Source organism: Peromyscus maniculatus, chromosome 7 (genome assembly GCF_049852395.1).
Source record: "Peromyscus maniculatus bairdii isolate BWxNUB_F1_BW_parent chromosome 7, HU_Pman_BW_mat_3.1, whole genome shotgun sequence".
NCBI lineage: Eukaryota > Metazoa > Chordata > Mammalia > Rodentia > Cricetidae > Peromyscus > Peromyscus maniculatus.
In genome coordinates, this window is record NC_134858.1 from 3,874,563 (window position 1) to 3,899,126 (window position 24,564).

The following is a 24,564-nucleotide window of genomic DNA, read 5'->3' on the forward strand; positions in this document are numbered from 1 at the left end:
TTCGCAAAAGAGGGCTACTTCCTGTCTGTACGCCTTTTTTATAGTATTATTGTTCTGCCTTCTCATTGGTTGTAAACCCAAACATGTGACGGCCTCGTCACTGTCTGAATGTACAGCCCCCTAGGTCTTAAAGGTATATGTCTCCAATGCTGGCTATATCCCTGAACACACAGAGATCTATGGGATTAAAGGCGTGTGCCACCACCGCCGCACTCTTGCTATGGCTCTAATAGCTCTGACCCCCGGGCAACTTTATTTATTAACATACAATCAAAATCACATTTCAGCACAATTAGAATACCACCACAGTCACACCTACTCCAACAAGCCACATCTCCTGATAGTGCCACTCCCTAGCGGGGGCATTTTCCTGATAGTGCCACTCCTTAAGGGGGGCATTTTCTTTCAAACAATCACACACACTAGTTATCAGAAGGGGAATGGGTGGGTGGCATCTGATTGAATTAAACCTCACAGGCTTTCTAATTGGAAATATGCTTCTTATTTTAGGTATTAAAGTTTGAGCCTGGCCATTTCAGGAGAAGGGGCAAAGCTAAGAATATGGCTCTCGTAGATATCCAGTTGGATCACCATGAGCGGTGTGACTGTATCTGCAGCTCAAGGCCACCTCGATAAGACTCTGTGCACATTTATACATGAAGAATGAAAAGACCTTTGGGTTAAGACATGGTAAGGGACCCTTGTCCCACCCTAAGCAATCAAAGTTGCTTCTCAGCTACAATGCAGTGAATACAGGTGGAAAGCTCGCTTTGTTAATGCCATGGCAAGAAGCATATATTGTCAACTTCTATATCTATAAATATAGGAATTCATTTATTAATCGCATGTGAAGATATGTATGTATACCCACACACATGTCTATCTCTATGTGTGTAAACAAATGAAATACTTTATTCAGTATATTTACTGAAATCCACCAGAGAAAAATGATTTGATTATTGCTCAATAATTTTGCTAAAATAAGGAATGTGTTAAACATATAAAACACATCTTTAAGAAATTCAGAATATAAATTTCTTTTGAAACATTGATTCACAAAACATATCACGTCTTGCTCTTTTAAAGAAAGCATGTGTCCATTAAACAGAAGGTGAAACTTTCTTATGTATATGTCTTAATAATATGGAAGAAAATAAAGTTTCTGGGGATAAAACCAAATATTTAACGATTTTCTACATGAGATGCACTACACACGCACAAATGTGGACAATAATTTTTTTCTCTAAAAAAAACCCACAAAAGTAATACATGGTTGTTAAAAAATCAAATCAAGTCCTCTTTTATGTATTTTGTCAAAGCAAGCTAACCTGTTGAGCACCTTTCTCAATGAATTGCTTAGGGAGTGTTGTGATAGTCCTTTAAGAGGCAAGAAATAGGTTACAGCAGAATTTTCAATTTTTTTCTCTTTCTAAAATCTGCAGAAAAGCGAGTGTTTTCAGGAATAGCATGCCATTACTCCTGAGCCTTTCAACATGGTATTCACAGGAAAATGTGGGTGATAGAAAGTCAGAAATAAGCAAATACTGACATAACCGGGAACATTTAAAAATGGGTATAAGTTCTCGAAACTGTGTCAATCATTTTCTGTTTTGCTTTTGTGTTCCTATCTTTTCAATACGTACATGTAGTCAAATGTCATGTTTTATCAGACAAGCCATCCTGGAATATTTATAGCCTAAAAGCTTTTATGTATTAACAAAATAACTAACTTTTATTAATATAAATTCCTAATCCTATACTTAAGATTCTGAATCTATATTCTGAATGAGCGAAAATTTAGATATGAGGTTTCCTATCCTTCTAAATCTTCAGACCTTACTTATAGAGCCAGCAATAGTTGTGGAGGAACACATCTGGTCTTTCTTTTTCCACCGGAAAGCTTTTTGTACTGGTTACTAGGAACGAGAGTCAGTTTTCCTCAGTGGCTCCCCTATATCTATGCTAAAGAGACCAAGTCCAGAAACAGGAAGTCATTCATCACTCTCCAAAGCAAGATGCTTAGGAGGGAACATTAAAGTCAGGTTAGCCTGGGCTGCTCTCAGGGAACTACGTTCTTCTTCCTGCCTTGGGAGTAGAAGAGAAGTGATTTCTTCTGTGAATCCGGTGTGTCCTGAGCACAGACCGGTTTGGTACATGATTTGTGCACGATCTGCTTTAGTCCAGTGTCACCCTCCAATCCAAGTTACAGCTGTGCTCAACATTATTGTAACATGTCTTCTAAAGGTTCTGTGCAATTATCTATCAGTTTCTATTCAATGATCATTAGAATCAAATACTGCATTGTCCGGTTGTCCAGAATGACAGAGAATAATGAGAAACAGGCCAGGCCCACAGTCAGGAGCCACTTTCCCTCCATAACCACTTGCAAGCTTCCTGTGAAACAATGGCTTCCTGTACCAAAACCAAGCTATAGTTTACTGTAGGCACAGGGCACAGCTCACACCATAGTTGTGAACATGAAACACTAGAGCGTTCGACCCGATTTTCAATAAACCTTCCAGGATGTAATAGCGAGTTAAAGCCTTACCCTTCTCATCCTCTTATTTACTAGCTACAGTGTGAACAGACAGATACGCTGAGGCTACTACCTTTCTTGAATGTTTTATTAAACTTGGTAATCTGTTACCTATTCCACATTCAACATGTAGCAAATAAATCTGTTTCATTGCCATCAAAAGACTAAGAATAAAAAACAAACCACTGTACAAATTACATTTCAAAACAAACTAATAAATACACAGCTCTGCATAGCTCACTACCTGGAATAATGCCATTCATTCAACATGTTCTTATAGGGAAGAACACTTTCATAAGTGGAGGGTTGTTACGATTTTTTTGTCATTTCAGTAACATGCAGCTTTTCCTCTCACAGCATTTTCGATAGAAATATAATATGGCTCTTTTCTTCATTTAAAAAAAAATAGTGCCTTGAACAAAACAGCTCCATTATTTAGTACTGAATTGCAGTTTTAAAAGATGTGCAAAATTACCAAGGCACTTTAACAAACGCATCTAACTGTAATGACAAGATGAGTGATTGCTGAGAGGACTGAGCACCTGCTCCTAGCCCAGAAGCCTTCGTGCTCCCTGCCTCACAGCTGAGGTGGGGGTTGCTCATTCATGTCTCTTTGCTAGTGGTGTTGCATTTCTCTGTTTCCTGCCCCAGTCAGCCTTTCAGTGAATTCTCCTCTGACATTGCCCACCTACAAAAGTTCCCATCCTTTCTCTTCCTTGAGGTCTTAAATTAAGACCATCACAGCCTCACCTTCCTTTCCCCTCCCTTCCATATGCCTCTGGCTGGAACAGATGGTGGGTCACTGCTACCCACTCAGGAGCCAAGTGAGGTCTCTCCCCCTGAAGGAGCATAGACCATGACCACAAAGAGTGGTCTCTTATGATCAAGAACACTTGCTTCCAAGTTAGTCTTTATTAGCATCCTGTCAGAGACAGAATAGCAGCTGCAAAGATTTGAGGGAAACCTTGCTTCTAGCTTGATGACTATAGAAGTTTAGAGAATAAATACATACAGAAATATATGTGTTATATGACAAGAATCAACTTTATCAACAGAAATATGAGCCAATGTGTTAGCCAAGGGGTTGGAATGGGGAAAAGATTAAACAGTACTGTGTGTGGTAGTAAATTCAGATAGCTTGGGTTTTATGTAAAGCATAATGAAAACTATATGCAAAGCCTTTAGCATAAATGCATTAAGAATTTAATTTCATCTCCTAAAATGTACATGTGTACAGTTTTACTCTACTACTAACCCGACATCTAAATGGCTCATATTTACACGGGGTCTTCTGGTACATCACTAAATTAAAATTCATAGATTAGTATTCATTTCTGAATTGCTAGAAAATACATTTTTTTTGTTTATTGGCATCCCTATCATATATGCTAGAAAATAGAATATTTATAATGCATTGGCTTTATTGATATTCACTCCAATTCTGTTGTTTTTAAAGATCAAGCTGAACACTTCAGAGATCTACAAATATAAAAGAGCCCCCTGAGATGTGTCAAATAAAATAGACATTTTTGGGTAAGCGAGTTGTTTGTTTCTTGCTGTTGGAGGTATATTTTCTTTTATTGAAAATAGATTTTATTCATGCAATATTCTGATTGCAGTTTCCTCTCCCTCTTCTCCTCCCCATTCTTGCCTACCTCCCACTTCTCATTCAGCTCCACACCCTTCTTCTCTCTCCTTAGAAAACAAATAGGCATCCAAGGGAAAATAATAAAATTAAGTAAAATACAATAAAATAAAACAAAAACAAACAAATCAGAATGGGACAAAACAAATAAAAAAAGGAAAAGAGTTAAAGAAAAGGCACACTCACACATGTAGACACAGACACACACACTCACACACATAGGAATCCTATAAAAGCACAAAACTGGAAGCAATAATGTATGCACAAAGGACCTACACTTTTTTTTTAAAAGAATGCCTTGACTCAATGTTATGAGACAAAGAATCTTCAAAGATAATTCTGAGTTCATTTTTTATTGACTATCTACTGCTGGACATGGCCTACCCTTAAGAGTAGTACATTTCCCCAGTGAGACTCCTCTGGAGAACACTAAATTTTCATTTGCAAGTAGTTATCAGCTAGAGACAGCCTCTGGGTTAGGGATGGGGTCACATATCCACCTTTCTTCTCAACTCTGGGACCCCATCTTGTCCAGGCCCTGTACATGCTGTCGCACAGTCTCTATGGTTTTATATGTGCATCATGTGCATTATATGCGCATATAAAACATCATGCAGTGTTTAGAAGGCATTGTTTCCTTGGTGTCCTCCACCCCGTCTACCTCTTCTTCTCAAAACTGAGAAAGGAAATATTTGATGGGGACATCCCATTAGGGCTAAGTGTGACAAGGTCTCTTAATTTATGCACATTGTCTCCCTATAGGTCTCTAAAACTTTTATCATGAAGAGGTACTGGATTTTGTCAAAGGCCTTTTCTGCATCTGATGAGATGATCATGTGAATGTTTTTCTTTCAGTTTATTTAAGTGGTGGACTACATTTATCAAATAACATGGTTGAATCATCCCTGCCTGCATCTCTGAAGACTGCTTGATCATGGTGGATGATCTTACTGATGTGTTCTTGTATTTGGTTTATAAATATTTTTGCATCTGTATTCACATGGGAAGTTGGTCTGTAATTTTCTTCCTTTGTTGGGTCTTTGTGTGGTTTAAGTACAGGGTAATTGTGGCCTCTTAAAAAGAATTAAGCGGTGTTCCTTCTGTTTCTATTTTGTATAATAATTTAAAGAGTATTGGCATTAACTCGTCTTGAAAGTCTAGTAGAATTCTGCACTAACATGGTCATTTGGGGTGGTAAACTTTTAATTTCTGTTTATATTTGACTAGGAGTTATAGATGTTTTTAAATTTGGTAAGGTACAGGTTTTTAAAGTATGATCCTACAGTTCTCTGGATTTCCTCGGTGTCCGTTATGTCCCCCTTTTCATCTCTTATTAATTTGGATCTTCTCTCCACCTTTTAGTCAATTTGGTTAAGAGTTTGTCAGTCTTATTAATTTTCTCAGAGAAGCAAGTATTTGTTACATTGATACTTGTAATTTTTGTTGTTGTTGTTTCTTTATTATTGATTTCATCACCAAATGTGATTATTTCTTGTCACCTACTACTTTTGGGTGTGATTTGTTGTTGCACTGTGGGTTCCTATCCCCTCTTTTGATTTGCTGCTCCGGTATTATTTAGTCCTTGTGTGTTCTTGGGTAGAATTAACCTCTTCAGGTTGAAGTTTTCCTTCTTGTGCTTTTTGTCAGGCTGGAATGTAAGAGATAATTGTTTAAATTTGTTTTGTTGTAGACTATCTTTCTCCATCTATCATGATTGAAAGTTTTTTCTGGGTATAGTAGTCTGGGCTGACTTCTGTGTTCTCTGAGTGTGCTGCACATCTGTCCAGGCACTTCTGGCTTTTAGAGTCTCCCTTGAGAAGTCAGGTGTAATTCTGATAGGATGTTACTTGGTCTTTTTCTTTTGCAGGTTTTAATACTCTTTCTTTGTTCTGTGCATTTAGTGTTTTGATTATTATGTCCTATGGAGAATTTCTTTTCTGCCTGTCACATTCACACTCCATCCATTTCTCACAACCTTCTACTTGCCAATCTTGAAGTCAGAGAAAGCTGGATGCCTACTTTGAAGACCACTGAAGGAAGGGATCATGTAAGCAGATTACATGCACAGTTACCCAAGTGAGCAATTAACAGGGCAAAATGCCAACTGTTTCTAATAGAATAGTGCTCCTTGAGAGTGAGCACATTGTATAAACATTTTCTAGTGTCATACACTTCGTTGCACACTTCTGATTGTGATGCTGATATTTATTTGTGTCTACTGATGTTATTTTTGTTCATTCATTCATTCAATAAGAAATTCTTTGTAACCTATTATGTATCTGACATACTTTTGAGTTCAAATCCAAGTCTAATCCATAACTGAGGAAAAAACAGGAGGAAGGAGTTCTAGGTCGGGTGAGTGGAAAGATCAAAAATCCCCCCTGGGGGGAATGTATGGTGAAAACAAGGTTAATCTTCAAAGAGGACAAAGACTAAATCCAAAGAGTTTCACAGAGTAAAGTGGCAGAAAAGGAAGGAACAAGATCTGTAGTGGAATGCTTGGCTAGCAGCTTTGACTGGTGAGTACCACATTAGGTATGTCTCACCCAGGTGACTAGAGGGTGTTTGTTCTTCCACACTAGGGAGGAAGTGGTGAGCTTCTAAGTATTTAGGGCCCATAATAGTCATCAAGAGCTAGTCAGATGCTAGAAGGCTTGCCACAGTGTGGGCCTGTGTTTCTTCGCTTAAAACTTGGATACATAAGATGTGTCAGTCCCAGCAAAACAGTTCAATGATCTTGCTTTTTGGAAAATAACAGTCTGTGGGAAGAATCAGAGATGTAAGGTACAGAGTGTTTGGGAGCTCTAGGAGAGAGACATCTGAGCCAGGAAGGTGTGTGTGTGTGTGTGTGTGTGTGTGTGTGCACGAGCTCCCCAAATCCTCCAGGGAATTCCGTCCCTAATAATTATGAGGACCAGGAAGGCTAATAGGAAAATCCAGAGACTTTGGTGACAAGCTGGGAAAGGCAGAACAGGCCTTGAGGTATCCTGGATGGAGTCATGTGAATTAGATGCCAAAAGCATTCTCCTAGGAGCACCAGGAGTACAAATGATAATGCAATTTTGAAAGCACGTCATTCAGGAGAGGAGCCAAGACATGCTGCCATCCTTATAGTGGCCACAAGAATGCAGAGGACAATGACAACCAAAGAGCTCATGAACGCATAACCTTGTGTTCCGAGAGCACAGTAAATACTCAGTGAGGGTTGGCTGAGTGCCTAGCCCTGTGCTAGACAGAACAGAGTCATAAAACACAAAACATGCATCCTTTGCTTTATCAACCCAGAGCAGGGAGGACAGATTAAACAAACAATTACATAAGTGATCAGAGGACAGGGAAGGATTCCTTGAGAAAACAATGTTAAAACAGGAGCAGAAAGATGAATCAACAGTAGGTAAATGTGAAAGGAAAGATGTGTTAGAAATTAAAAGAAAATGGCTGAAGAAATCTTTGGACTAATTAATGAAGCAGAGTTGGTGATGCATTTGAATGAGGCCAAGGAAGATCATGGATTGTTTGAAGGCTTCTGACTGAGCAGATAGACTCACCATGTGCTTTGATGAGAACAGGGAAGAGGTGTGGCATGATAGATAGAGAGCACACTGTGAGGTATCAAGGTAGACAGCCTTTGATATGTCCAGGTGGAGATATTAAGTGGACAGTTCAGCGGTGAGTCTGGAACTCAGGAATCCAGGATGAGAGGTTAAGTTTAGAAGGGACCAGCATGTGTGTAAAGGCCACAGGAGTAATCTCAGTGACCAGCATGTGTGGAAGAGCCACAGGAGTAATCTCAGTGACCAGCATGTGTGGAAGAGCCACAGGAGTAATCTCAGTGACCAGCATGTGTGTAAAGGCCACAGGAGTAATCTCAGTGACCAGCATGTGTGTAAAGGCCACAGGAGCAATCGCAGAGACCAGCATGTGTGTAAGAGCCACAGGAGTAATCTCAGTGACCAGCATGTGTGTAAAGGCCACAGGAGTAATCTCAGTGACCAGCATGTGTGTAAGAGCCACAGGAGCAATCGCAGAGACCAGCATGTGTGTAAGAGCCACAGGAGTAATCTCAGTGACCAGCATGTGTGTAAGAGCCACAGGAGCAATCGCAGAGACCAGCATGTGTGTAAGAGCCACAGGAGCAATCGCAGAGACCAGCATGTGTGTAAGAGCCACAGGAGCAATTGCAGAGACTCTAGGCTGAAGAGTGGGGGTGGGAGCACAGAACAACTAGAAGAGGGTAGGAAGCTACTCAGGGCCAGAGAAGAAATCGTTTCAAGGGGACCTAGTCAACTTTACCAATGACTCTTGAGATGACAGGATGTATGACTTTTTGCCTATAAAGACTCCTCTAGACCCCACCTCTACTCTGTCCCTGAAACACTTCTATAATAACATGATAAATAGACTTACTAATAGGATGATGATTGCTAGTGGGATGATAGGACTATTCTGTATTTGTGTTGTTCAAGACCACAGCTACTAGCTCTGTGTGTCTGCTAAGGACTTAAAATGTGACTAGTTTGTTTGATGAAGGTTTTATTTCCATTTTCATGACATTGTAGTTAGATACAAACAGCTGCACGGGGCAGGTAGTGGCTACTGTATAAGCCAAAGCAGCTATAGACCATAGCTGTCATCTACAGGGTTATATTCAAAATAACTACTTCAAAATAACAAAAAGAGAGAGGGCATTACATCAAATCTCTAGGAAAGGGGCACCCAAACCAAGCTTTCTCTAGATGACAGACCTGAGAAAACTTTAGTCTCTCTTTGTTTGGAGTGGTGGAATCTGAAAAACAATGGCTGTTGGGACTTGGGGACCAAACCTCTATAGAAAATCAAACAGCAAAAGGAGAGGGAGGGGTGACAGCATCACCTCACAGTGGCTGCTGCTCTGAGGGGTCTCCTGGTTCCCATTGGTCCCCTTGTCTGGGCATGTCCCTTTGTTGTCTGAGAATCTCAAATGGTAGATCAATGGATCCAGTGAGATCCTGTGGATGGGGATTGTGGCAGATCAATGGATCCAGTGAGATCCTGTGGAGGGGATTGTGATAGACTAGACCTGTGACAGAGACCACTTTCTGCAGCAGGTGATGTCCCTGAGAGAAAGGAAGTACAGTTAGTTCTCATTATCTAGGACAACGATGCTCCACAGTTACCCTGATCACTGAATTAGCAACTACTCTGCTGTGATACCTAGAAGTACAGAGCTGGGTCACAAGTACAGAGCCACTGGTCACAATGAGTCACAAGTACAGAACCACTGGTCACAGCAGGTCACAAGTACAGAGCCACTGGTCACAACATATTCATCAACTAATCAATGAGTAATATGGTTTTATGTGAGTTTCTAATTAAGGATACCTTATTGACTAAATATTGATGATGAATTAATATTGAATTCATAGCTAATTGCACTGTAACTCAGGCCTCAGCAAAGCTTCCTAGCATGTGCATTTTTACTATAAGACTCAGAACAGTCAGTGTGCCCTCAGGAACTCAAGACAGCAATGGACCTGCAGTTTCCTTGAAGATCATTTTAAAAGCAAAATCAACAAAAAGTTTGAAAAGGGACAAGAAAGAAACTTGCATTTTAAAAAATATATAGGTTGTTTATATATTTATGTTGGAAACAGATTCACATGTAATTCAGGCTTACCTTGAATTTGCTATGTATAGCCTAGGATGAATGACATCGAATTTCTGATCCTCTGGCCTTTCTCCTGAGTGTTGGGATTATAAGCATGTGCACACAGTTCTATATGGTTCTGGGATTTGAACCCAGAACATCATACATGCTAGGTAAGTACTGTAACAACTTTTTCATGTTGATAGCCAAATGAAAAACCACTTGTTTGTAGTAGGAGAGTGGAAGACAGACTGTTTAGCCTCCATTTGGGAACAACTATATTTCATATTTTTTACAGCTCCATGCCTGTCTGTGAACACACACTGCATGTACACTACATAGTGGTTTGGTTTTGAGTAGGCAAACTTACAAATCTAGAAACTGAATAATGAGCATTGACTTGATAATAATGCTACTTATTAAATGTCAGTAACATGCCAGGATATTTCTGAGGCTTACTCATTGGTAAGTGGGCTTTATGAGAATGAAATGAGCTAGAATAAAGGTTTTATCACACACAGTGTTATTATGTTTCCTAAGAATGAAAAAGTGAGCAGAGAAAAATTCATGCAACTTGCCAAATGTCATCAAATACATAACAAACTCCAGATGATACCGCTGTAGTCTAGATGCTTAATCATATCACACCACCACCTGTCGATTGAATAAATACCTGGCAGAACCAAAGGAACTCTGCAGGACGGACTCTGTGAGGCATCAAGCCTGAGGTCGGAACTGAAGGTGCAAGTCAGGGTTCACTTATCTCACTAATGGTCACTGAGTATCCATTGTGTGGAAGTGTGAGGCTAGGCACCAAGTACCATGTACAAAGACAGGAACAACAAGAGAGACACAAAATGAATACACATGTCATAAAATGGTGAAGTTTTTAAGAAAAACTAGTTAGAAAGTCAGTAGAAATCCTATCTCAAGAGGCAACATTTTTTGTTGATACCTAAAAGAAGTGAGAAGGAAGAGTGTGTTAGGTAAAGGGAACAGAAAATACGAGAGTTCTGAGATAGAAATAAACTAGGGATGGTATAAAAATAGCAAGGGAGCTCAGGCAGAGAAGATCAGAACTAGACACTAAGTTGGAAGAAGACTGGGCCAATGCTGTGGAGCCTATCAGGCCAGGAAATGGTATTGAGCCAATCACTGAGAGGTTAATAAGGCAGGATAAGGAATTTGAATTGACCTCATTGATGTAGAGAACCTGTATATTGAGCAAGGGCATGAAGCAATACGGGCGAGATAGTCCTGGTCTCTCTGGTGCTCAGCTAACCAGAGGGCGAGAGGCATTGGCGTGCTCAGCAGGGAGACGGGGTTCCATCTCTGGAGGCCAAATGGGAAAGTGAGATGCAGCTTCCAGATACAGTTTGGAAACAAAGCTTTAAATGTAAAATGTCATGGAAAGAGCTCAGGAGAGATTCCAAGAATCCACCTTGAGTTCCTCAACAAATGCTGAAGTGTCTCAGTGAGAGACAGACAGTGATAAGAGGGCACTGAAAGAGAATCTCAAGTGTTCTTGGGAGTTTTCTCTTTTACTACAGCTTAGATTACCTAGTCCTACCAGATTTTTTAATGGTATCCAGGTCTGCTGGAGAGTTTGTGCTCAGTACATTGAAATAATCGCCCTGATTACTCCTCAAACTCTCATTTTGTTAAATAGAAATGGGCATAAGGAGGTTCTTGACTTGGTAACTGTGTCTGCCTTGCGAGCACGAGCACTTTTATGACCCCTAGTACTCACATAACAGCTATGTGTGGTCACTCACTTCTACAAGATTGGGGGCTGGTGGGGGAGAGATGGGTAGATCCCAGAGCTTTTTGGCCAGACAGTGTATGCAGTGAGCACTGAAGGAGCAAGAGTGAAAGACGCCGGAGTCTGTCCTGGTCCCAGCACACAGGGACAGCATAGCACACATTCGTACACCACACACACAAGAAAAATAAAACGACGACAGGCAAGGGGAGGGGAGAAGAGAGAAGAGGAAGGAAAAATAGAGAGGGAAGGGTAAGGGAGAGAAAAGAAACTACCGTGTATTTCCTCATTTAAAACTCGTATGAACACTAAATACAATTTGGTTATCACATAAACTAAGCTGAAGGGCTGTGTGATAATCGACTTCCCCCATAGACACACAGGGCTCAGTGAAGATGCTTGAGTTTAACACAAGGATCTGACGAGAAGTGCTAAACAAATTGGCTTTGCTGAGATACACAGGCTGCACTCTGCAGCCTTGACCAAATCAGTGAACCAGTAAATATAGTCATTGATGGGAGAGAGAAAGTGTTTTGGTCAACTATTTACCCAGAAATGGAGTTGGGGGGAAAAAAACTAACTAACTAAAAATAAGTTACTGAATTCCAATACCTTGAGCTCATCACATTTGGCTCTACAGGAAGTAAAGTCGTTTCCTATTTCACTCACAAGGAGAAACATTTCTCCAAGAGACATTTTAACCAACTATATAAGCTTTCACATAAGTCTCAGGCTCATGCCTTCTTTTTTATTCTCATAGGAATTGAAAACAGAATAAAAACCACAGAACTGTGAATATTACAGGCCTAAACTGAATCTTAAAATAGAATAAAGGAAAGGAGACAAAGGTAAATCACAGAGCTGTGTCTAGAACATGTTTAGTTTTTAATAGGACTTTTTTCATAAATGCACTCAGCAATTATTTTTGAGAACTGAATTGTTTCAGGTCCTGCACTGTACTGGGCGCTCAGAATACAATGACTGCCATCTTGACTCTCTCTGGTTATGCAGGAGGGAGGACACTGACTGCTCTAAGATGTCTGGCCCTGCTGTCCCTTAGAATACAGTTCCTCCAGCTAGGGAGATGGCACAGTGGGTAAGAGTAGCTGCTATGCAAGAAAGAAGACCTGAGTTCAATTCCAGTACCATGTAATTATCAGGGCATGACCCTAGGTGCACACAATCCCAACTTCAGGAGTCAGACAGGATGATCTCAGAAACCTGCTGAACTGGAGAGATTTAGGATCAAGGAGAGGCCCTGTCTTTTTGTTTTGTTTTGTTTTGTTTTGTTTCTTTCATTTTCCTTTATTAAGAAATTTTCTGCTCACTCTACATACCACCCACAGATCCCATCTCCTCCCTCCTCCCACCCCCCAGCCCTTCCTCCCAAGCCACCCTGCATCCCCACATCCCCCAAATCAAGGTCTCCCATGGGGAGTCAGCAGAGCCCAGGACACTGAGCCTAGGCAGGTCCCACTGCACCAAGGCTGTGCAAGGTGTCACACCACAGGCACCAGATTCCCAAAAGCCTGCCCATGCACCAGGGATGAATCTCAATCCCCCTGCCTGTGTGCCCCCCAAACAGTTCGAGCCAAACAACCGTCTTCCATATCCAGAGGACTTAGTCCAGTCCCATGGGGGCTCCACAGCCACTAGTCTACAGTTCATGGACTTCCACTAGTGTGGCCAGTCATCTCTGCACATCCTCCCATCATGATCTCAATGTTCCCCGCCTGCAGAATCTCTCTCTCCTCTCTCTCATCGATTGGATTCCCAGAGCTCAGGCTAGTGCCTGGCTGTGGATCTCTGCATCTGCCTCCATCAATCACTTGACAAAAGCTCTATGATGACAGCTAGGTTATTCGCTAGACAGGTCACCAGAGTAGACCAGTCAAGGAACCCTCTGGACCACTGCCAGCAGACCAAGGTGGGGTCATCCTTGTGGATTTCTGAGAACCTCCCTAGCACCCTGCCTCTTCCTATTCCCATGATGTCTTCATCTATCATGGTATCTTCCTCCCTGCCCTCCCACTCTGTCCTTGTTCCAGCTTGACCCTCCCATTTCCCTATGTTCTCATTCCCCACTCCTCGCCCTCTGCCACACACCCCTACTCCCAGTCTGCTTGTATAGATCTCATCCACTTCTCCTTCACTGGGCCATCCATGTCTCTCCCTCCTAGAGTCTTTTCCTGTTAGCTAGCCTCTCTGGAGCTGTGGGTTGCAGTCTGGCCATCCCTTCCCTCACATCTAGTATCCACTTATGTGTGAGTACATACTATGTTTGTCCTTCTGAGTCTGGGTTACCTCACTCAAGATGATATTTTCTAGATCCATCCATTTGCCTGCAAATCTCATGACATCATTGTTTTTCTCTGCTGAGTAGTATTCCATTGTGTATATGTGCCACATTTTCTTTATCCATTCTTCAGTTGAGGGGCATCTAGGTTGTTTCTAGGTTCTCGATATTATGAATAATGTTGATATGAACATAGTTGAGCATGTGTCCTTGTGGTAAGATTGAGCATTCCTTGGGTATATGCCCAAGAGTTGTATAGCTGGGTCCTGGGGAAGACTTATTCTCAATTTTCTGAGAAACTGGAGAGGCTCTTACTTAAAATACTAAGATGGATGATGATATATGGCATCTTTCTCTGGCCTCCATATTAACATGAATAATTGTACACACTCTCGTGTACATGTACAAACACACCATACACTCATTCACACTCCACACAACACATATACACACATGATTACTTCCCACATACAAAGAACACAGGTTCTAAAGCACATAGCTACTGACATTTTGGAGAATTCTTGGGTGGAGGTGGCCGCCCTCTGTTTTACAGCTGTTTGACAGTACCCCTGCACCTCTACACACCCATTCCTCCATTAGTGACACTATAGATGTCCATCGGCAGAAAAATGGATTTAAAAATTGTGGGCAATACACATCTTGGAGTTGTCTTCATCCATAAAGAAGAATGAGAGCACGTAATTTTCAGGAAAACAGTTATGACTGGAAACCATCATATTAAACGAAACAAGCCAGAGTTTTCTTATATGTGCATCCTAGATTTTCTATATAACTAAAATAATAACATATATACTACATGAATGTAGAGGCAAACCTAGGAAGAGGAAGGGAACTCATGTGAGGGGGAAGGGAAGATGGAGTATGGGGGTGGATATGGTCAGAGCACACAATACATTTGAATAAAACTATCTATAAAACCCATCAGTGTGTACAGTGAAAAAAAAGATGCCTAGAGATGAGGTATACATTCAAGTTATTTGAGTATTCACTACTGGGAAATGATAAATATTTGAGAAGACACATATATATTTAGCCTGATTTGCACATTATACAGTATATACATATATTGAAACATTCCACAATACCTCATTAATATGTGCAATCTTGCATGCCTGTTAAATTAAAAAAGTAGAAAATGTTAAAGGAAGATTAGATCTAAATTATCAGCACATGCAAACGACAGAAACAAAAGTTCCCCCACATTGTCAAATGTCTTGCATCATCTGTAGGAAGCACTAACCTCAAGGATGGTATTAGTAGTAAAACTCCATCTTCTGAGTCTTTATTTTGTTACTTTGCCTAATCAAGTGTCTAGAAGAGACTCCCAGAACCAGCCAGGCAGGCAGGCAAAGTTAAGCATAATCCCACAAAGTTCAAAAACGCTAAAGTAATGACAGAATACCGATCTCTAGGGTATATATTTACTCAACAACAACAACAAATTATTAAATATCTAGCTTTATGTGCTTCCGGCACAATCATAGATGCTGGGATAACTAAATAAAAGAGACCGGAATTCTTATTCTATTCTCCATCAGTGGCTTCCAGTCAGCACCCAATGGGCCAGATGTACCCCTGAACAGCTATGAATGACCCAACTCAAAATCATAAATTTTCTTAAATCATTTTGAGTTTCTTTTGTGCCTTTTTTTTGTATGCAAGTCCTTAGTATGTATAATACTAAAATTAGTTATTTTCCTCAGTGCTGTGATCTGATAAGGAAGGATTGTGTGTCTGATAAGGAAGGATTCAGAGACAGTCAAAAAGCCAGAGATACAGTATCTTGATCATGCTTCAAAGAGACACTGTGTCCACAGCAACTTTTACAAAAGAAAGCATTTAACTGGGGCTTCCTTACAGTTTCTTAGGTTTAGTCTACTTTCATCATGGCGGGAAACATGGCAGCACACAGGCAGATGTGGTGCTGGAGAAGTAGCTAGGAGTTCTACAACCAGATTTACAGGGAGCAGGGAGAGAAAGTGACACTGGACCTGGCTTGGGCTTTTGAAACCTCAAAGTGATACACACTTCCTCTAACAAGGCCACACCTCCTAATCAGCATTTTAAGGAAAATAAAGAGCTGCCTAAGCTAGGTTCTCTCTCCAGAGAGAACGTATTATTAGGAATGGCTCCTGGTAAAGAACTTCTCCCACTTAGAGGACATCTTTCTCCTGTGGTCCCACATAATGAAGTTATCTCTCTCCTATCTGTCCTTATAGACACTATGTGTGTTCACCTGGTACCACTCATGACCTAATCACCTCCCAGACATCTAACTTCCAAATTCCATTGCAATGAAAATCAGACTTCAGCCTAGGAATTACCAGGAAATAAGCATAGAATCAAAATACTCTGCAATGAGTTCTGTGGAGGCCCACAAAGGTTTCCTAGTGAGATCTGAGCTTGTTTTACCCAGCAGGGCTGCATTAGAGGATTGCTTGACCACATGTGTGGTTACAAGGTGATTTGAAAGGTCTGCACTTGTATGAGCTAGGGGGAGGTCTTCTTCTCTACCCCTTAGCATTCCTATAAAAAGCCCTTTAGAAGAGACAGAAGGGGCTGGTGGATAATGATCCAGGCCCTCCCAAGGCTATTCTGTATTTCTATCTGTTTCTCTCCCCCTCTATCTTTCTATCTAAATATTTCTCCCTCCTCCCTCCTCAAGAGTACCCTGGGAAAAAGTGGGAGCAGGCCTCCCACAGAGAAATGGGGAGGTCCCCACAGTGTTCCAAGAAACAGATGGCCTTTGCCATGTAAGGACACAAAAGAAGGCTGCCATGGGCAGCAAAAAAATAAAGCCAACGGCCACCTGAACCTGGACTTCACAGTTTCCAGCTATTGTATTCTGTGATAGAATGTACATCTGGGTTGAGACGTGCCACAAACTGAGCTTTGTACAATGGCCAGAGGTCAGAGAGTTTTGGTCTTAAGGACCATGTAGGAAACCAGGCTCTGTCAAGCTAAGAGAAAACATCCTACATTCTACAGACCAAGAATGGTAAAAGATGTGGTAAAGATACCATAGAACAACCACTAAACCAAGCAAACACTTACTTTGGAGAATTTGGGAAGGAGATAAGGAAGCAGGGAGCCACAGAACCTACAATTGGACCGGAGTTGACAAAGAGCATATGAGACGATCACTGATCTTCAGATCTTAATGGTGTTGGGGAAAAAAATCACTGAGGCAAACTTGAAATGTGTAAAAGGAAAATCATTGCCATCAACAGTAGCTCCCTCTCCAGGTGGCAGCAAAACAGTCTTCAAACCAAAATGGCATTGCTCTTATTCCTTCCACAGAGAAGAATGGCCCATGATCTTCACAAGAAAGCCTTAAGGCTTCTGGGAGGTGTCATATGGCACATGTGCACTGTAAACAGGAGCCCAAAGAATTTAACAATAACACTTCTCACCATGATTCAGTCATTCGGAGTTAACATGTATTAATTGTGTACTAGAATCTTTTCTGAGTACTTCATATCATTAATTAATGTTTCTATCAAAGAAATCCTATTCTTTTTAAAAATTCATTAGTGTATATTTATTGTACAAAGTGATGCATTCATAATGACATTTTTATTCAAGTATGTTATGTACTCTGACAATTTTGGTTTCCCATCACCCTCATTTTTTTACGAAGCCTACTTTGAAGAGTAAAAGATGGGAGATGGTACTGTGCTACACTAGTTCAAATGCCTTTGAGAAGAAGACATTGTTACATGTTGGATCTACAAAGTTCCCCAAAAACTTATGTGTTGACATAAGGCTTAGACATCTGTTCAGTAATTTTCAGAGGTCAGGATTTGGAAAAGTGATTGTATCATGATGGTTCTGACCTAATCAACCAGTTGATGTATTAATTGGTTCATAACTGAGTTAACTACTGCCAGAGGGGAGGAACTGAGAAATGGTGAGAGGTGGGATCTGGGGATAAGTCGGTCACTGGGGCATGCCCAAGGCCTTAGTTAGATTTGTTTTGCTATGAAGACACACCATGACCACAGCAACACTTATAAATGAAAACATTTAATTGAGGTGGCAGCTTATAGTTTCAGAGGTTCAGTCCATTTTCATCATGATGGGGAGCATGGCAGCGTGCAGGCAGATGTGGTGCTGGAGAGGTAGCTGAGAGTCCTACATCTTGCAGGCAATAGGAAGTCGACTGTCACTGAGTGGTATCCTGAGCATAAAACACCCCAAAGCCTGTCACCAGTGACACACTTCCTCCAACAAGGCCACAATAGGGCCACTCCTAATGGTACCCTATGAGAATATGGGGGCCAATTTCTTTCAAACCACCACACCCTGGAAGAGCTTATCTTGTTCCTCATACCTTGCTTCCTGGAAATTATAACACGAACACCTTCCTCTGCAACAAACTTGTTCTACAAAGTACTGCTTTGCTACAATTCTAAACACAAGCTAACTACTTGACTGTGTAATGGTGCATCTGTCATCATGAGCCAAACTACATATTTCCGCCTTGAGTTGTTTTCCCCAGTGCGTTATCACAGGGGTAGACGGCTAACAGGCAGAGGCCTTCCTTACACCCCTAGCTCTCCCCTCGGGAATGTGCACAGCTTCATGTGATAGATCAGAATGCACATAGAAGGGGAGCACCAAGGAGACACTAGAAGCACCGAAGTTTGCTCCTGCTTTTCCTTATCTTTAGTGCAATTCACATGCCCTAACCCACTGCACACCTGTCAAAGCCCAGGCAGAACCATTGCCTTGCAAGGTCTTTTTCTTCCTCCCATCTGCTAGATTGTCTTTCGTGCTTGCTCTCACAGCATTTCCTACATTTTCCTCCTGTGGCATTCATGACATTTTATCCCAGGTACACTTCTGTTCTTGCAGCTCTCTGCTCTGGGCCTTCTAGAGTAGAGAACCCATCTTTCTTGTCTTTAATTCCTAATGCCTACCATGGTATGCAGCAAATGATAGGTGTCAAATCAGCAGTAAGTGAAGCAGTCATTAAGCCATTGCCTCTCTCTGCACTTGAGTCACTAAAGTTGCATTTCATTAACTGAAGACTCTTCTACACATCCATAATAAGAATAAACACAGGGGGTAGGGGATTTAGCTCAGTGGTAGAGCGCTTGCCTAGCAAGCACAAGGCCCTAGGTTCAGTCCTCAGCTCCAGGGAAAAAAAAGAAAAAGAACAAGAAGAAAGACAGATTTAGAGTACAAAAAAATCTCACCTCATTTTAACCAAGAAAACCCTCCTTATGGTTTATTCTTTCAGAGTGTTAGTTACTATACAAAGAAATGTATGTCTTGTTTCCATCCATATGTATGCTTATACTTTGTTCTTGTTCATCCCTGATTAATTTCAATTACATATAACAGTCAAGTGCATTTGCTCTCAGGGTATAACCTCTGTGAAGGCAGAACACAGTTTTTGACCGTTACTTGCCTATTGCTGTAGCCTGGGTCAGTGGCTCCAATGTGCTAGCTCATGGCTACTGCCTCTGCTGTGTAGGATAGACATTGAACCGGGAATGAACGTGGAGGATGGCTTAACTCTAGGCAGTGCCAGCTTTTCAGAAAGGCTTGGAAAGCTTGACACATTCTGGCCTCATATTTCTTACCTTTAAAAGTAATCATCAAAATTATTTTTTAGAGTATACATTTTATTTTTATCAATGATATAGACACCCCATGCTCTTAATGTTTTGTATCCATGAGTGAGACAGGAGGCAGGGCAGAGCTGCCAGCCAGGCTGGCCACAACGGCTGTGGCTTCACTCCAACTATCTTTGGAATTTACTGCCAACAAGGCCACTCGATGGAGGACAGATCAGGACGCAGCAATGGGTTAGTGGTCACAGATGACGGTATTCAATTTACTGGGGATACTCTAAGTCAGAAGATGTGTGAAGCACTGTCCAGTTATTAACATCTCTGAATTTATAATTTATTGCATCTAAAATGAGAAATAAAAATTGGTTGAAGGCCCTAGGGAAATAACTCAGTTGATCAGTGCTTGCCTCTACCTTGCAGACACGAATACCTGAGTCCAGTCCTCAGGGCTCATGTGAAAATGATAGATATGGTGTGTCTAAATTTGGTTTTCTGTTGCCAAAAGGCAACTTGGGAAGCTTATTTGGCTTACAAGTCCTGATCACAGTCCATCACTGAGGAAAGTCAGGGCAGGAACTCAAAATAAGAACCTGGAAGCAAGAACTTAAGTCAAGACCATAGAGGAGCACTGCTTACTGGCGTGCTCTCCGTGGCTTGCCCACCCTGTTCCTTTTATACAACCCAGAACCACCTGATTATCTAAAAGGTAAGATGGCATTGCCTACAGTGGGCTTGGCCCTCCCACATGTACCATATTCAAGAAAATACCCCATCTGTTTGCCAAAAAGCCAATCTGACGGAGGCACTTTTTCAGCTGAGATCACTCAGATGACTCTAGCTTGTGTCAATTTGAAAATAAACTAACCAGGACATGGTGGCAAACTCTTAGAATTCCAACAAGGGACAAGAAGATCCCTAGGGCTCATGGGCCAGCCTGTGCAGCCTAATTGGTGAGATCCAGTCTAATGAGAGACCCTTTCTCAAGAAAGGTAGTTGGCATCCTGAGGATGACACTCAAGATTGTCCTCTGGCTTCCATAAGAACAGATACACACCCACCCACCTACACACACACACACACACACACACACACACACACACATACACACACGCCCCTCTACACATGTGCTCATACTTGGATACACACACATACACACACGTTTAGAAAATTTAGGAAATTAGAATCACAAGCTTTAGAATAACTTTGGAAGGTAACAAAGAAGCATACAGTCACTTCATCCAGACTCACATGCTCTCATGTTAAATTAAGATAAAGAAACATAGTCCTGCTTTTCTTGTTTGTACATCAAAACTGGAAAACCACATGGCTTCCTTGTCCCTTTCCTTACTTGGAACAGCAGGTTCCAAAGAGCTGAGGCTGGAAACGCAAAGGAAAACACCAAGCTTCATATTTGGCAGCATCATGTCCCTATGAAGTGGAGTTTTTTCCTTTGGAAGCAGCATTGAAAGATTGTAAGAGATGTAAGTGTGGAGTCAACTATTTGTATTCCACTCGTGTTTTCTCAAAAGACGGGGACTTAAAATCTCCTAACGTGAATCACCAGAGTCAAAACTTCCACAGCTTCCCTTCCAGTTGCTCTGAACTGCAGCTGATATGCAGCCTCACAGCACAGCAGCAGCCATTTGACTTCCCTCTGCAGAGCTTTGGAGACACAACAGCTGCATGTCCTCCCTCCTCTCATGCTCTCTAGAGGGCAAAAAGCCACAGACAAGTGGCAAAGCAGAATGAACTATTGAACACTAACACACAGCTGCAGATTCTGCAGCCTACACGGCAGCTCAGCATCCTTCACAAACAGATTGTTGTTTGTGTAAAGTGAGCAGGATTCTCTAGACACTGTTGATAGAAATTCAGGTAAGAACATTAGAGACTATCCTGCTTTATTTAAAATATGTTGTATATATGGCACCAAGTTTAGACTACAAAACTGCCTTGCAAAAGAAGAGGCTGATGTGTTGATGGAGAAACATAGCTGTAACCTGGGGTGCAACTGAATTTAATTTGCCTATTTATTCTGAAAAGCCTTGAGATGCCTACCAGCTTCCCAGGCATCTGGCATGCACATGTTTTTTGCAATCCACAGGGGACAGATAGAAAGTAGCAAGGCACTTGCCTGTATTTGACTGTAAGAGCTGAAGAGTAAAGAACTCTCTGCTGCCTCGCCAAGTACAGCATCCTGATTCGGAGAGGAGAAACAAAGACTATGAGATCATGTGACACAATGTATGAGGGGTTCCCAAAGATGTCCAAGTGAATTAGAGGATCTTCATGGGTACTGGAGTTCTCCCAGAGTACTCCTTGAAGATGACTTTCGAGAGGTAGATTGCAGACTGACAATAAATGGGTCGGTCTCACTGCTAAAGGAAGAGATGTTAAAATTATGGATACTGAAAATCGTTTGAAGCTGTAGACTGGCAGGCTGTGTGATGGTTAAATGTTGTTAACAGAATTTAAAATCATAAAGAAATACCCCTCTGAGACATGCAAGGATGTTTCCAAGGAGGTTTAACCGAGGAGCAAATACCCACCACAAGCATGGGCAGCACTGTTGCATGGGCTGGGATCCTGAACTCAATGAGATGTGCAGGGAAGCGAGCTGAGCACCAGGATTCGCCCTTGCCTGCCTGCCTGAAGATGCACTGTGACCAGACAGCTTACACCCCTTACCGTACCCACCCAGCTACAAGGAGCTTAAAATCTCAGCCAAAGGAGCCTTTCTTCCTTCAGTTGCCTTTATCAAGTATTTTGCCACATCAATGAGAAATGTAACCAATACAGGGTGTTAGAGAGTAAGGGATGCTCAAAAGGGAAAGTTCAAAATGTTAAGGAGTATCTGGATAAAAGGTGTATTTCAAAGAGTCCCAGGCCCCATCTGCTTGGGGTATTTCCAGAAAGGGTCCCAGGCTTAATGGAGCTCACACTTAAATGGAAATGCACCTCAGTTCTTCATCATGAACTCTTGTGAAGAGCAGCAACTACACCCTCAGAAAACAAGATAGTGATGAAGATAATTAGGACTGTGAGAACCTGAGACAGGATAAAGGACTTGACTAGCAATGAGGGTGTAAAATTCTTAGATGAGATGGTATGGACAAGATTAAAAGTCACAGTACTGTGGAGGGAGATGAGGAGCCCTTTTAATCTGCTGATACAGATACAGGCATCAGAAAGTAGTTGAATACTGTTGTACACAAATGCTGGGACCAATGTCTAGAAATGCCACTTGCTTCCCTTGCCTTGTGTAAACTGTTAACTAGAGGCATTGATCCTTCTCAACAGATTCCAAGCCAATATTTCACACCAGCTTAAACCACAAAACAACCCATTTGGGACCAGAAGTATATAACAACAAAACATGTCAAACAGTTTAAGACATTATATCCTCTTTACTTAACAAAAACAAACAAACAAACAAAAAAACAAAACAAAAAATCTGTTTTTCTTTAATGCCTAATTAGGGTAGAGGTGTGGCTCAGCTGGAAGAGTTTCTGCCTAGCATGAACGAAGACCTGACTGAGTTCAGTACCCACTACTGTATACACTGTGCATGGCAGTGCATGTTTGTGGTGGTGGTTCTAATGAGAATGGCCTATAGGCTCATATTTGAAAGTTGGTCACTAATTGGTAGACTGTTTTGAGGTGTATGCGGAAGTGTGGATTTGTTGAAGGAGGTGTGTTATTGGGGATAGGTTTTGAGGTTTTAAAAGTCTACACCAGGCCCAGTCTCTTCCTTTATCTGCCTGAAACTTACAAATAAGATGTAAGCTCTAAGCTACTGCTCTAGCATCATGCCTGCCTGCCTCTGTCATGCTCCCAGCATGATGATCAAGAGCTCATGCTCTGAAACTGTAAGCAAGCTTCCATTTAAAAGCTTTCTTCTATAAGTTGCCTTGGTCATGGTGCCTCTTCACAGCAATAGAGCATGAGTAAGACATGTGCCATCTCAGAACTTTGTAGATAGAAGCAGAAGGATTTGAAGTGTCAGGGCTACATGGTGAGTTTGAGACCATCCTGAGACAAAGATCTCCTGTTTAACAACAACAGTAACAACCTAATTAGTGGGACAGTTTTTGATGTTGATCTTTATAATTTTATTGACATGAACCAATGCAGTCAGTTTTGAAAAGTATAGTACTTGTCCCCCAAATTCTGATTGAATTATTTTAGTAGTACACACATTTGTATTTTGAAAAGCCCTTCAGGAGATCCCTGCATGCAGTTTTCTTTGAAGCCCATTGGCAGAACTCATTTCTTATATAGTCACCCACTACTGTCTCCTCTGTTCTGTGCCACCAGAGGATTTTTCTCTCCACGTCAAAGCTTCTCATTAAAAATCTTTAATAGCTCAAATTGAGGACTGAAATCAATGAAATAGAAAACAAGAGAACAATACAAAAAAAAAAAAACAATGAAACAAAGAGTTGGTTCTTTGAAAAAATTCAACAAGATAGACAAACCCCTAGCCAAATTAGCCAAAAGGCAAAGAGAAAGCACCCAAATTCACAAAATCAGAAATGAAAAGGGAGACATAACAACAGACAACGAGGAAATCCAGAGAATCATCAGATCATACTTCAAAAACCTGTACTCCACAAAAATGGAAAACCAGGAAGAAATGGACAATTTTCTGGATAAATACCACATACCAAAATTAAATCAAGACCAGGTAAACCATTTAAATAGACCAATAACCCCTAAAGAAATAGAAACACTCATCAAAAGTCTCCCAAGCAAAAAAAGCCCACAAGATGGTTTCAGTGCAGAATTCTACCAGACTTTCACAGAAAAACTAATACCAATACTGTTCAAAGTGTTCCACACAATAGAAACAGAAGGAACACTACCAAACTCTTTTTATGAGGCTACAATTACCCTGATACCCAAACAACACAAAGATACAACAAAGAAAGAGAACTACAGACCAATCTCCCTCATGAACATTGATGCAAAAATACTCAACAAAATATTGGCAAACCGAATCCAATAATACATCAAAACAATCATCCATCACGACCAAGTAGGATTCATCCCAGGGATGCAAGGATGGTTCAACATATGAAAATCAGTCAATGTAA

General features: G+C 41.2%; 1 protein-coding gene across 4 annotated transcripts in view; it reads left to right on the forward strand.

Annotated features, from left to right (window-relative positions):
• The window catches only part of Pdgfd (platelet derived growth factor D), a 213,782-nt gene extending 211,006 nt beyond the window's left edge, over window positions 1-2,776 (forward strand). For all 4 annotated transcript variants that reach the window (XM_016002326.3, XM_016002325.3, XM_006983758.4 and 1 more), the window contains one exon: window positions 511-2,776. In XM_016002326.3, the coding sequence (XP_015857812.1) occupies window positions 511-636 (126 nt within the window). In that variant the 3' untranslated portion in view covers window positions 637-2,776. The remainder of the gene's footprint in view (window positions 1-510) is intronic.
• The last annotated feature ends 21,788 nt before the right edge of the window (window positions 2,777-24,564 follow it).